At 40.2% G+C, this 14,792-nt stretch overlaps 1 protein-coding gene across 1 annotated transcript in view; it reads left to right on the top strand.

The window, feature by feature from the left end:
- Window positions 1-14,792, top strand: part of SUGCT (succinyl-CoA:glutarate-CoA transferase) — a 732,650-nt gene that overhangs the window by 36,903 nt on the left and 680,955 nt on the right. Inside the window, exon 6 of the mRNA XM_075211279.1 lies at window positions 1,815-1,935. Coding sequence (XP_075067380.1) covers window positions 1,815-1,935 — 121 coding nt within the window. The remainder of the gene's footprint in view (window positions 1-1,814; window positions 1,936-14,792) is intronic.

The raw sequence follows: 14,792 nt of genomic DNA, 5'->3' as shown, positions 1-14,792 counted from the left end.
ATTATTTTATCCACCACAGTTTTTAAATCAAAGATAGAGCATGAAGTGCCAAATAATAGTAAGTTTTCTCCCGCATTATTTGCAAATAAAATATATAGCCTGAGGTGCAGAAAAAATAGTCATTTTGCACAACTATACTTTACAAGTCAAATATAGAGCACAAGGTGCCAATAAAATAATTATTTTATCTACCATAGTTTTTAAATCAAAGATAGAGCATGAAGTGCCAAATAATAGTCATTTTTTTCCCGCATAGTTTGCATATCAAATATAGAGTCTGAGGTGGCAAATAGTCATTTGTATACCATATAAAAATTACTATTTGCCACCTCATGCTCTATATATGATTTTCAAGCTATATGGGAGAAAAATGACTATTATTTGGCACTTCATGCTCTATCTTTGATTTAAAAACTATGGTGGATAAAATAATTATTTTATTGGCATGTCATGCTCTATTTTTGACTTGCAGCAAGTCAAATATACAGCATGAGGTGCCAATAACATAATTAGGGTGGAGCAGAGCGGTGCATGCTGGAAGGGGAGGGGGCGTCGGGAAAGAACTTTATTCACACTGTCTGTCACCGAGACTTACTGCACCGAGACGTCGCCGGACAGTGAGACTGTCACATCATGTGTGATCATGTGTGAGATGTGCCTGGCAGCCCGAGCGCATCAGAAGGAAGAGGACGGCGGCAGACACTGAAAACCAGCAGCAGGCGCCCTGCCGACGCTGCACTTCTCTCCCAAGCCGCTGAGTAGATTCGAAAATCTAGTCAGCGGCGCCCTGCAGGTCCTGGTGCCCTAGGCAACTGCCTAAGGTTGCCTAATGGGAGCGCCGGGCCTGGTTCTACTACTATAGCTCCTGACAATTACATGAGGTTTAGGAGTTTTTCTAATTTTTTTGCTTCCTGAAATGTCCCCTCCCCAAGAACTAACCATATCCACTTTAATTACTAAAACCTGCACATTGCCCTTATATTCAGTATACATGTATTGCCCTCATATTCATTATAATTGCAGTGTCCCCATTAATTGTACCAGCATTTCTTCATTCATTTTGCCTGCATTTTCCCTCACAGATTTATAACAATAATATTGATTATACCAACAGGACAACCCGTTGTTTACACCAGCACTATTCCCTATTGATATAACTCTCAAAATATATATTTACCCCTGCCCATGTTATGTACTGCTAGTTATCTTGTGTACACGTCATGTATACCAAAGTAGCACATATACCCGCATTTCACATACACCTTATGATTACAACTAGTAAACACACATGCCCACACCTACTACACATACCTACCTAGCACCTACACACCTGTCTAATTCATACTGTACACTGAAAATGAACAACATATCTGTCTGTCATACACCTACTGAAGTCACATACACTGACCTAAATTCACCTTTAACCTATCTTCCTTATACTTACAGTGCACATATCCATAAAGGCAAATAACACAAGGAAAATCACCTATTTTAACTTATTTGGTTATATGTGTTGTCTTAAACAACATAGGTTTATAATTTACAGTTCATTTCTTTTGTCAACAAGATTATTTTAATTTATTTATGTGCTTCACCATTCAGTACTCCGTGAAACTGTTCAGTGTGTTCCATCTGCAGATGTCACTGTTGCATTAAATGACTGTAGAAAGATTTGCTGTCTTTTACAGCAATATAAAAGAACATTAGAAGTCTTAAGAAGGAACTGCATAAAACTTTAGTACTAACTGTGAACATAACATTTTTAGTTCTCATTTGTTCTACTTCACTTTAATGTTAAGTGTTTATTTTTTCAGCTTGCACAAGCCTGTGATATTCTCATTGAAAATTACATTCCTGAAAAACTAGCTGAAATGGGTTTGGGTTATGACGATATGAAGAAAACAGCCCCTCATATTATATACTGCTCTATCACAGGTAAAATCTTCCCTTGAGTGGAGTTGATTGTGTCAAATATTCTATTGAGAATTAATGCCCAATTTATTAATGGAAGGCATTAGATTTCTCTACCATCTCTGCATCTTCTTTCATTTATAAACATTTGTCAGAATTGTTATATTTATGCTCTGCCTGAACTAAGACATTTTTACATAAAATATGAATAAAATAATCTTTTCCTTAATGGGAAAGGTTTGTATGGCCATAACCTTTGAATGCGACTTCAGTACCTCAGTTTTACAAAGTCGATATACATTTACTTATTATTTTCTAAACTGTTTGCTTGCCATTTAATAAGTATGTTTATTTAAGACAAGAGAGTGTTTACTATAAATTGTTACTTTAATGTTATTAGAATATAAACCTTGACAGTTCGCTTAATGTACAATATGGTAATATTAATATAATAATATGTTTATTAGTTTATAGCATAAGTAGTTTTTTTTTCCTTCCAAAAACCGTTGTGACCCATCCTATAATAAAGGGATGGTGGTCACTTTCTTGGTGCAGCGAATCATAATGTAAGTATTACAAATAACATACCTTTATAAAAACTCCAGATGGTATTCCTCACTATAACCAGGTGAATATAAACGACACTTTTAAAATGTACTATGAGACACTCTACAATCTACAGATGGCTGATTCCCAGGAGTCCAATTCTTGCCCAGCCATTCACAACTATCTAGACTCCCCAAACTCACTCCAGCGACTGAAATTGAAATTGCCATAACGTCTCAGAAGCCTTCTAAGGCTCCAGGACCTGATTGCTAACCAAAGTCCTTCTACATTACGTTCGCCCCCAGTTTACTCCTGCATCTCTACTCCCTGTTTAATTGAATCCTGGATGGAGAATGTTTCCACCAAGACACCACTAGAGCCAACATCATAGTGCTCCCCAAGTCTGGTACAGACCCCACCACTTGCTCCAATTATCGTCCAATATCCTTATTAAACACAGATCTCAAGATGTTTGCTTAGACCTTTGCAAATAGGCTGAACGCACTGCTCCCTGGTGTCATTCACCCAGACCAAGTGGGTTTGTCCCATCCAGGCAGGCACTTGACAACATCCAAGGGGTCACCAATTTGATCCATCTCATTAACACAACGAAGACCCCATCTCTTGTGTTTGCCTTGTGAAGAAGGCCTTTGACAGGGGAACCTGGTTATACATGGCCCTCACCCTCCAGAGATTCGGCTTTACAGGGATTTTTCTGAAGGCTATTGGCACTCTCTGTAGCAACCCTTCTGCCTTGATCTTCACCAACGGCCTGTCATCTACCCCTTTCTCTTTAGCCAACTGCACCAGACAAGGCTGCCCCCTATCCCCCCTGCTCTTTGCTCTAGTCATTGAGCTTCTGACTAGCAGTATCCGTGCTAACGCGCTCATTTCAGGCATACCCACTGCGTCCTCTGAGTACAAAATTTGTTTGTTCACAGACGATGTCCTGCTCTTTCTCACCAAGCCCTCAATTTCAGTGGCGCACCTGTTCTGGAAGTTGTCTAACTTCGGGGCGGTCTCGGATATAAGGTTAACACCGGTGAATACCGGGGAGTTCGTTTGATTCCACACCTCTGGTCAGCCAGCGCCAATCTAGATTAGCACTCAGATCTGGTCAAATCCAGTACACACGTGAACTTCCATCTTGTCTCGACTAGCTAATCTCCCTGTGTATCAAGGTGGATATCCGTCACAGGGAACGTAAACCGGCGTTCTATTCCTCGCCTGGCACCTCACTTCCAGTCACCAATAACCCCCTTGGAGGAACCGATGCAAAAAGGCCGTTCCCATCTTTCTCAAGAGGAGCTTGACAAACTTATCAAGAACTGGTTGTGCCTCTATTACGGGGAACCAGGTAATGTTCTTTCCTCATATACCAAGAGACCAGGAAACGCTCCACCCATGGCAATGTTAGGGGGATCCTCCAAGCATCCAAGTCCCTTACCCCTTACTCTCTGGGAGATTTTGAATTTCTTATACCAGTTACTCTTTACTCTCCGGATGGCCCCCAGCAGTTGACAGCCTTTGTGGACTTTGGATCCGCTAGGAACTTCATCTCCACTGAGTTGGCCTATAAGCTCCATCTCTCCTTACATCCTTTGCCACAGCCTCTGGTCCTGACTGCGATAGATGATATTCGCGTCACCAATGGTTCCATCAACCGCATAAACAGTCCCGTACAGCTGTCAGTAGTAGTTCTCTACTCAGAAATGATAAGTTTCCTAATTCTTCCACAGTTCGTTAATCCTGTTATTTTAGGCCTACCCTGCTTAAGGCTCATTCGCCACAGTTGGATTGGCATCGAGCACAAGTTATCACCTGGGGACCCACCTGTAAGCAACATTGTTTGGCTTCAGTGCAACTTTCTAAGATCTCGATTCGTTACATGGCCTCCTCTCCTCAGCCGGTTCTTCTGGAAGCCTATTTCTGGATGTATTTAGCAAAGTTGCTGCTGAATCCCTGCCTCCGCATCGCCCCTGGGACTGCCCCATTGACCTTATACCTGGCAAGAGCATCCCTAGGGGCAGGGTGTCTCCTCTTTCTCTCCCTGAAACTCAGTCCATGTCCGATTATGTCTCTGAAAATCTTGAACAAGGAATTATCCACAAATCTACCTCTCCCGCAGAAGCAGGGTTCTTTTTTGTTAAAAAGAAAGATGGCACACTTAGACCCTGTATTGATTGCAGCAGGTTGAATGCTAGAACGGTTAAGAACCGCTATCCGCTTCCTCATATATCTGAACTCTTTGACCGGATTCGTGGAGCCCAAATCTTCACTAAACTAGACCTCAGAGGAGCCTATAGCTTGATTTGGATTCATCAAGGCAATGAATGGAAAACCGCCTTTAATACCAGAGATGGGCACAACGAGTACCTTGTGATGCCACTCGGGCTTTGCAATGCTGCAGTTGTTTTCCAAGAATTTATTAATGAAATCTTCAGAGACCTCCTGTACCAGTCTGTAGTCTTCTACCTTGATGACATCCTGATTTTTTCTCAAGACCTTGCCTCACATTGAGAACATGATAAGGTAGTTCTCTCTCTGCTCCGTGGCAACCATCTATATTGCAAATTGGAAAAGTGCTTATTTGAACAGCCTCAGGTACCTTAACTTGGATACCTAGTCTCCGGGGTGGGCCTTCAGATGGACCCCAAAAAAGTGGAGTCCATCATCAATTGGCCTCAACCTTCGGGGCTCAAAGCCACTTAACGATTCATTGGTTTCTGCAACTACTACCTGGCAGTTTATTTAAGATTTTTCTTCTTTAATTGTACTCATTACTCTTCTTACCCATAAAGGTGGTCACTGGCCTCGAGATGCAATTCTGGCCTTTAAGACTTTAAAAGAAGCTTTTTTGGCAGCTCCCATACTGAGACAACCCAACCAGAACCTGCCTGAAGTGGATGCTTCCTTTGTTGGTATGGGAGCGGTTCCCTCTCAGAAAAATTCCGTTTGTACTTTCACTCCGTGTGTTTTTTCCAGGAAGTTCTCTCCTTGTGAGGTCAACTATAGTATCGGGGATAAAGAACTTCTGGCCATCAAAGTAGCCTTAGAGGAATGGAGGTACTTGCTGGAGGGGGCTCTCCATCCTATTACCGTATTCAGGAATCATAAAAATCTCACCTATCTAGAGTCAGCGCAATGTTTAAATCTCCGGCAGGCCCGTTGGTCACTTTTTTTTTCCAGATTCCAGCTCATCTTAACCTTAAGTGCTGGATCCTAGAATTCCAGGGCTGACGCGTTGTCCAGATCTTTTGATCCTTCAGATTCCTGTCCTCTGGATTCTAAACCTATTATTAGTCCACTGAAGATAATGGTTCTGACTAAATGTTCTGTCAAAACAACCCCGATTGGACGCTCTTTTGTGGAAACTCATCTTCGTTTTAAACTGTTAGCTTGGGCTCATGATTCCAGATTTGCTGACCATGCCAGTGTCAAGAAAATGATCGCTCTATTATCCCGTAATTATTGTTGGCCTTCTTTGACCTCTGATGTCTCCACATATGTTACAGCCTGTGGAGTATGTGCTCGTCAAAAGACGCCTAGGCGGCCTCCTGCTGGTCTTCCGCTCCCTGTTCCAGACTCCCTTTGGACCAGCATTAGTATGGACTTCATCACTGACCTCTCCATTAGCCGTGGTTTCAATTGTATTTGGGTCGTGGTCGACCCTTTTTCCAAATGGGCACACTTTGTAAGAAGTTACCATCTACCACTGAACTTGCCATTTTTTTTTTGTTATCGAAACATCTTTCGCATTCATAGTTGCCTACTCGATATCATCTCTGATCGGGAATATAATTTATTTCTAAGTTTTGGAGGTCTTTCTGCAATAATCTCGGAATCAAGTTAAAATTCTCTTTGGAATACCATCCCCAGACCAATGGTCAAACTGAGCACGGCATCCAGGATTTGGAGACGTTACTCCGTTATTACTGCTCCGATCATCAAACCTCCTGGAGCAATCATCTTCCCTGGGTGAATTTTTGAATAATAACCACCATCATGACTCCACCGGAGTATCCCCCCTCTTTATTATTTTTGGCAGACACCCTGTATTACCCACCTTCTCTGAGGGTCCTACTGTTTCGGTACCTGCTGTTCATGACATGCTACATGATTTCTCCAAATCTTGGTCCAAAGTACATGCTAGGCAACGGAATGCTTTGTGCTCATCTGACGGCGGTTAGCGCCAAGATTTCTTCACCCAATCAGGGTGTCTCTTGCTGCTTATATAGAAGTCTATGGCACCTATAGGGTGCCTGAGTATTGGTTCACTACCTTGCTCCAGCACTTACCTGTGGATCCTGTATCCTGTATATCTCGGTTCTGACTCTGCATTTGGTTTCTCCTACTATTCTCCTGGTTACGTTTTGGCACCTCATTACTTCTTTGGTTTGACTCCTGGCTTGCCCTGACTGTTCTCTGGAACCTCCCTTTGTACCGTACTGATCGTCTGGTTCTGACCCGGATTGTTCTACTAAGCCTGACTACTCCCATCACTTTGCCGTTGACTGTCTCGGAGAACCGCAACCTGCGTATACCTTGCAGCAAAGCCCAAACTCCCTTGCAGGGGTCCCTGGTGAATATCAAGGGTACGTTAGACTCTGCGCCTCCCTGTTCAGTTGCGCCAATTCTTTGACGGCCTGATTTGCCAGCCTTATTATATATGGATATTTAATTATTTTTAAGTTACTAATGTGTAGAAACACACATTTTAAATAAATTACTGCTGATTTTTAGCACAGTGTGCCATCTGGTTCACTCTTTTAGGGACAATATACCACCTTCACTTACTCTACTAACTTTATGTGACTTGTATTCTGTTATCTTTACTCTTCAAAAAAAATTATAATAAATTACGAACCCCTGATATTCACCAGGGACCCCAGCAAGGGAGTTTGGGCTTTTTTGCAAGGGATACACACAAATATCAACTTTAAATTTCAGTGTACAAATAAGCTATCAATTATTTGTGTGCTACATGAAAAAACAGGCAGTATTTAACTTATGTGCAAAACAGAATACTAATTTGCACCCCTTGCATTGTAACATGGTTTTGTCCAGGAGACTGAAATAAGAAGTTTCTCAAGTTAAGATCCTTAATAAATCAGGCCCCTCATCTTAAGATCCGCTTCTTAAGATCCACTTCTTATTTAAAGATAAGACGGTATTACGTAACGTCAAATGTGGGAGGTGCGAAGAGTTTGTTTATAAATGTTAAAACACAATCAATCGAGTGAATATTGTATATAATTCTTGTTACCTTATTATTCGCGTTAGCATTTATATGATTAGATTACCTTTGACAAATGATTTTAAAGTGTTACTCAGTTAAATCAACACACCTTTTTAATAACTGACATGAAAGATCGTATAATGTGTTTGAGTTGAACTGAGTGCATGTAGATGCAAATGCATCTAATTTGCTAGCATAAATAAACATGCATATATACTAAGATTAATATATGCTAAAAGTTTGTGTCCTGACTGTTACAAAATGAGTCAGGAATTGAACTAATGACTCCATTGTTTGAAGATGGATTGGCTAACCACTAAAACAACGTTCATTTAGAAAAATAAAGTAATTCTATAAACTAGGGCGAGAAACTCAACAATACAGCATGTGTGCAACAGATGAAGAGCTAGATAATAGTACTTCAAGAAAAAAAACAACAGAACACTGACAATCTTCCTTGTTACCCAAAAATATATGTCATTTAAGATCTGCATGGGTACCTTAGTGGTTAGCACTTCTGTCTCACAACACTGGCGTCATGAGTTTGAATACCAAGCATGGCTGTAGCATCTGTGTGCACCTTGTGTGCCTTATTCATTAATGAAAGGAAAGCAAGAGGAACTTTGCCCAAACCAGCCTATGTTTTATTTTTGCAAGGGCTAGTATTAAGATAGTATTTAGCTAATAAGGAAAGTAATGGTTTATTTTTATGTAACACACAAACACTTGATAGCTTGATTTTTACTCTGTCGTTCAAACGTGATCTACTACACACTCTACCACAATGATAAATCTGTCCTCATATTTTAGATGTATCTCCACCTCAAATGCAACTTTGTTAGGGCAAGGTGCATTTTTAATTTATGAAAATGTTTTACTTTCAAAAAGGATTGTGGCCCACAGGTCACATTCACATTACTATGTGCATGCTGACATCTATAACTATGAATGGCCTAAGACTTGGAGGGGGGTGGATTGATTTGGAGGGGACAGGCTCCTTTAAGGTAAATGTAACTATTTTTATTTTGTCTTGAAACCCTGTTTTTTCTGCATCTACGGCTTGTATGTTATGTATGTACTCAGCTGTACCAAAAAACTAAGCAGACCACAATCCAGCAGCATAGGTAGCTTAGGTGGCTAGCACTTCTGCCTTACAGCACTGGGGTCATGCGTTCAATTCCCAACCATGCCCTTCTCTGTCTCAACTTCGTGGACCTGAATAAGGGAAAAAAAGCTAATCAAACAGGAACTTTGAACCTTTGCCAAACCATGTTGTGACCTATGAAAAATAAAGCTTAATGTACAATCATTATTTGCAAAAGTGACATGAATACATGTTTGATAATTGCATTATAAAAGACGCACACACAATTTTGTATATATATATATATATATATATATATATATATATATATACACAAATGTAAAATAGGCAACAAAATGAACAGATTATTTAAAAAAAATAAAAATTAAACCGAACCATATAATTTTTCTAAATCGGAAATTGTTTGTTTTTTAGTTTTTTGGTATTTTTTTAATTTTTTATTCGATTTTCTAAGTTTTTGGATGAGCGAACCCACCGATGCTGGGCTCACCTCCCCTGTTCTGGTGTCTTCTTGAGCTGTTAAAAGCAAGGAAATAATTTTTATTTTGCATATTTACGTTATTTATCATACATAGATTACTTCTTGGGGTGAAGTTTGACGTAATCAGGGGAGGTGTAAATTGTGACGTAAATGTATTATGTCTGCAAAGGTTAATGGGATGCTAAACACATTAGTAGTCAGAGGATTAATAGTTTTTTGGAATGGATAACTAGCTATCGGGCAAATGGCATGTGGGAAAACAGTGCTTTATGATGACTACACTGGGCCTGCCCACAACAACAAAAATATGTTTGTCTGTTAAAAATACTTACATTCCACAAAAGCCTCCATATGGGGCTCCTCCTCCTCCCTCGCCGGCGCGCCCACCACCTCCTCCACCTCCTCCTCCTCCTCTTCCTCCTCAGGCTCCTCCCTCGGCGCCTCCTCCTCAGGCTCCTCCCTGGGCGCCTCCTCCACCTCCTAATGCTCCTCCCTGGCCTCATGTTGTTCACGCCTCTGATGGCCTGTTGGAATAAGTATAACACATTAGTTTCTTTATAAATGTTCTCCCTATTTCACAGTTACCTACATGTAGTCATATAATAATGTTAGCTGACACTGTGAAACATTCATTTAGCGACACACATATTAGAGTGTCTTTCAATAAAAATAAATAAATGTAGAGACACACAATACTTCCAGATGGCCTGTAGCAAATCTTGGATTTGCCTTAGGTGACATAGTTTTTTTTATTTATGTTACGCTTTATTAATGGATTCCTGCTATCCCCATCACAAACTTACTGTGGATTTAAATTTCAAGCAACACAGAGGGTATAGGGGTGTTATTGACAGTGAGTGAGAATGGAGGGCAGTTGGTGACTCTGGCATAAAGGACAATAGTAAGGTCAGTTTAGAACCTGTTGAGCTTTAGGTATCGTTGTGACATCCATGGGAGAATGCAGAAAGACAGTGGTTTACAACAGATAGGTCAGGGAAAGCAATGTACATTTGGGTGTCCTCAGCATAGAGGTGGTATTGGTGGCCACATAACCAAATTAGTACCCCAAGACAAGATATATACAATATTAAAGTACAACATTTAGAAAAAACAGGAGCCTTGTGAGACCTCAATAGAGAGTGGAAGGGAGAATGTGCCAGAGATGGGTACACTACAGGAGCAGTTAGAGAGTTAGGAAGTGAACCATGAGAGAACTGTGTCTAGATATATAATGGAGTTAAGGATGTGTAGGAGAAGAAGGTGTTCAACAGTGTCCAAAGCAGCAGAGAGTTGCAGGAGAATGAGTAATGAAAAAATAAAATATTGATATTTATTTATAAATGCAATTACAGTAATCAAATGAAAATCAAAACAAACTGCAAATACAAACTCCTTTGTAAATCAAAAAAGTAAAATACAAACACATACATGTTGGTTTTATCCCATTGGTTAGAGATGTTGCAAGGCAGGTCATGCTGGAACCCATAATGGCTGTCTTTTTTATTTGTTTAAAATATTACAGAAAAAGAGATGAAACTTGGGCCATTTTGAAACAAATTGTTACTTGACTGTGTGTACTTTGTACACACTTGACCTTTCAAGCTGTAAAATCTACAATTTGTTCCCTTAGCTGTAACGCAGGTCCTCCAATAACCTAAAAGGAATAACATTGTTAACTATAGATACTTACATGCTACAAAAGGCAACTCCTTCATGTGTTGATCTTCTTCCATGAAATTATCCTTGCAACATCTCCTTTGTGCTCCAGCTGACAGATGGGTCATAAGGTCTGTTGGAATAAATTACAAACATTTAGCTATTTACTAAAATGGTGTTTGATTCTCACATATCCTCAAAATGAAAGAGAATGTAAGGTAGCTCCATTACAAAACATTGACAAATCAATGCCTTAAAATCAATAAACACACAACACTTAGTTTATGTTCTTTACCTGGACAGAAAAGAAAATTCACATAGTGAGTCAGATATATGATTAAAACCGACTATGCTTAATTACTGAATATTTTTCAGGTGAGGAAGACATGTCCCAGCTAAGACCTGGTAGTACATCAATGAAAGCCTTTAGTTTGGTATATTTTAACCTAAACTCTAACAGTCAAGCTTCATTATTTTCCTAAGTGCTATGGCTATAAAAGTCACATCTGATAGTCTCAGCAGGGACAGAGGCAGCCCTTACAACCTGATTTCAAAATTGCAGATTTCAAAGGTATATATTTTTTTAAGTCCAAACACTCTGGTGCATGCATTCGTATATGTTTAGACAAATTAAACATGCCTTTACTTTTATCACCAAACAATTGTATTTTTAGGATGTTAGAGAATTATAAAAATGTGATATAAACCATATTAGAAAAAGATATTACCTTGCAAATCAGTCTGGAACCCGAAGTGACCTGCCTCCACAGTTTCAGGAGGGCTGGGTATCTGTTGGATAAACACACAACATGGGGAAGTGAAAAAACACATAAGAATCATCTTAATAGATATTAGATTGAAAAGCTGGACAACCCCCCCCCCCCCCTCCAAAAAAAACCCCCAAAAAAACAACAAATGATTGGGTTAAAATTCATAATACAAACAACACACACTTTAAAATGCACATTAACTCTGAAAAACAAAATGCACCATTATTGTGGAACATAAAATCTCTTACAAACACAACCTTGTACGTGTCTATAAAAGAGTAACGGAAAACATAACTGTTAATACAATTAAAAGACCACTAAACAAAGCCACACCAGAAAACTCCACTATAGAGTCCTTTATAGTGGATTGTAATTAGACAAGTATATGCAGGTGTATGGCCCACCGTGGTATCAGATGACGAGATCTGATGCTGGCTCTATGCAACGCTGTTGTTTAGTTTTATACTGATTAAAATATGTTTGCGTTTATTTCTGATTGCAAATTATTCTGAGATGCATTTGCATAGACTTTCTTATTTAACTTTTTATAAAACAAAACATGATCCTTCATGTCTGTTACTAAGAAGGTGTGTGCAGTTGTTCATTTAATTATGCTCACTAACACTTTAGGTTGCCACTAGTGCCTGTGTTGTGTTGTATGTTTGTTACAATCTGAAGTATGCCTTACTGGTTAGACAAACCATCTGCCAACCATAGGGTCATGAGTTTGAATCTAGTGTCATGCCTCTATCTGTGTGGACTTTGTATATCCCCATGTTGTATATGTGTTGGTGTTTCCTATGTCTATAGAGTATTGTATTGTGCATGTATATTTATGATTGCTAACAAAGCAAAAAGTGTTCTCCCGCACAAGAAATTTCTTCAAGAAAAAATTAGCTCATTCTGTTGAGTGTAATCAAAATGTAGAGTATAGGTAGCTAATATGATAAAATTAATTTTTATCAAAGGTGCTATTCCCAGTAGTAAATGGCTGAAGGTAAGTGGAGAGAAAGGTACTACCATTGGGAAGCACACTTTGAAAGTGGCTATTAAATCATCTGTACAGAAGGCACCCTTCTTATAAATTCACATAAATCTAAAGATGGATGGAAAATAATAAATTGACACCACACATAAAAAGAAAATTTTTATTGAAATCCATTAAAAATGTATTAAAAAGCGAAATACTAAAATTAGGAGAGTCTGGAGCAGGCTCAGATACGTAAGTATTACAAATATTAAGCCATACAGGGTCTAATAGAGTCAGGACAGCTCCCGTCTTAGTAAAGTGTAACATATGACCGAATTCTCTGATACAAAGTGTTTATTATTCCAAGTGTCAAAAGATCTAATAAGTTCAGGGTATCTCCTATCTGTGTTAGGTGTTATAACATATAATTAAATTCTCCTGGACCTCAGCTGAAATCTTACATAGCGTATGCCGCATATATGCGCTGACTATCAGGATATAAAGTTCGTGTCAACTGAGTGATAAAAATAACAAAAATGAATAATAAATGTGTATAGACCAGCGGTTCCCAAAGTGTGCACCTCGGCTCCCTGGGGCGCCGCGGCTCTATCACAAGGGTGCCCTAGCAATAAAAAGAAGAAAAAAAAAACTTACCAATCATCCAGCGCCGGATCTTCCTCCTCACTGACTGCCGGGCGTGACGTCATCACGTCCGTCAGCCTCAGTGAGGAGCAGCAGCAGAGAGGACGTCAGGAAAGAAGACAGCAGAAAACGAGGAAAGAAGGTAAGTAAAGGAACGGAGAGTGAAGAGGGACACAGAGAGACACGCTGAGGGGGGCACAGAGAGACACGCTGAAGGGGGACAGAGAGACACGCTGAAGGGGGACAGTGAGACATACTGAAGGGGACAGAGAGACATGCTGAAGGGGCACAGAGAGACTGCTGAAGGGGGACAAAGAGACATGCTGGAGGGGCACAGAGACACACTGAAGGGGGACAGAGAGACATGGTGAAGGGGCACAGAGACACGCTGAAGGGGGACAGACACGCTAAAGGGGGACAGAGAGAGACACGCTGAAGGAGGGGAGACAGAGAGAGATGCTGAAGGAGGGGGGACAGAGAGAGATGCTGAAGCGGGACAGAGAGAGACGCTGAAGGAGGGGGGACAGAGAGACGCTGAAGGGGGACAGAGAGAGATGGCGAAGAAGGGGACACAGAGTGTAAAATGGCGAAGAGGGGGACACAGAGTGTGAGATGGCGAAGAGGGGGGCAGAGTAATATGGTGAAGGGGCGCAGTGATATGATGAAGGGGCACAATGTGATGGTGAAGGGGCCTAAATACATCTTACATCATTTTGACCCAACTACTTAAAAAACGGGACTACCCGGTAATTATTTTCGCTTAGGAGTGCCTTGGAAAGATTATGGTGACCCTAAGGGTGCCTCGAACTGAGAAAGTTTGGGAACCACTGGTATAGACTTTAAATCAGATTTACAGAATCACAAAGGTTGTAGGAATATTATCAGACCCCGTAAACAAATCTCCACCGTAATCTACAGAATATGCAGAAACCGGCTATCATAATATCGGATCCGTTATTAATACCAGGTAAGTAATGTGAAGACAAATCCAGGTAATACGAGGTAAGCAATGGGTAGACAAATCTCATCTTCAACTGCCGTTTATATGTATATAAAATCCATTGTGCCGAATATGCAGTAGCCGGCTATCATAATATCGGGTCTGTTTTTAATACCAGGTAAGTAATGTGCATACAAATCCCTTGTCCAACCGCCGTTCATACATATATAAGGTCCATTATACATCAAACTAATTATAGCGCTGATGAGTACTGTATGTGTTGTGTTAAATGAGGGATATACTGAATGGTCTCTGTGAATTTTACAAAACGAAGCTGATAAAATAGGTGTCAATTTTCCCTGTAGGCTTTTATTATGTTCAGCTGTAAGACCGTCAGGTCCTCGGGCTTTAGTGAGCTTTAAATTTGCAATGGCAGAGTGTATTTGCTGAGACGTGATGTCTTCCGCCAGAAGCTCTCTTTGTTCCAGAGTCAGCCCTTCATAAATAATAATCATGAAAGGCTGTGAGAATT

Source organism: Mixophyes fleayi, chromosome 5, assembly GCF_038048845.1.
Source record: "Mixophyes fleayi isolate aMixFle1 chromosome 5, aMixFle1.hap1, whole genome shotgun sequence".
In the NCBI taxonomy this organism is placed as follows: domain Eukaryota; kingdom Metazoa; phylum Chordata; class Amphibia; order Anura; family Limnodynastidae; genus Mixophyes; species Mixophyes fleayi.
This window is presented reverse-complemented; position numbering and strand designations above follow the sequence as displayed.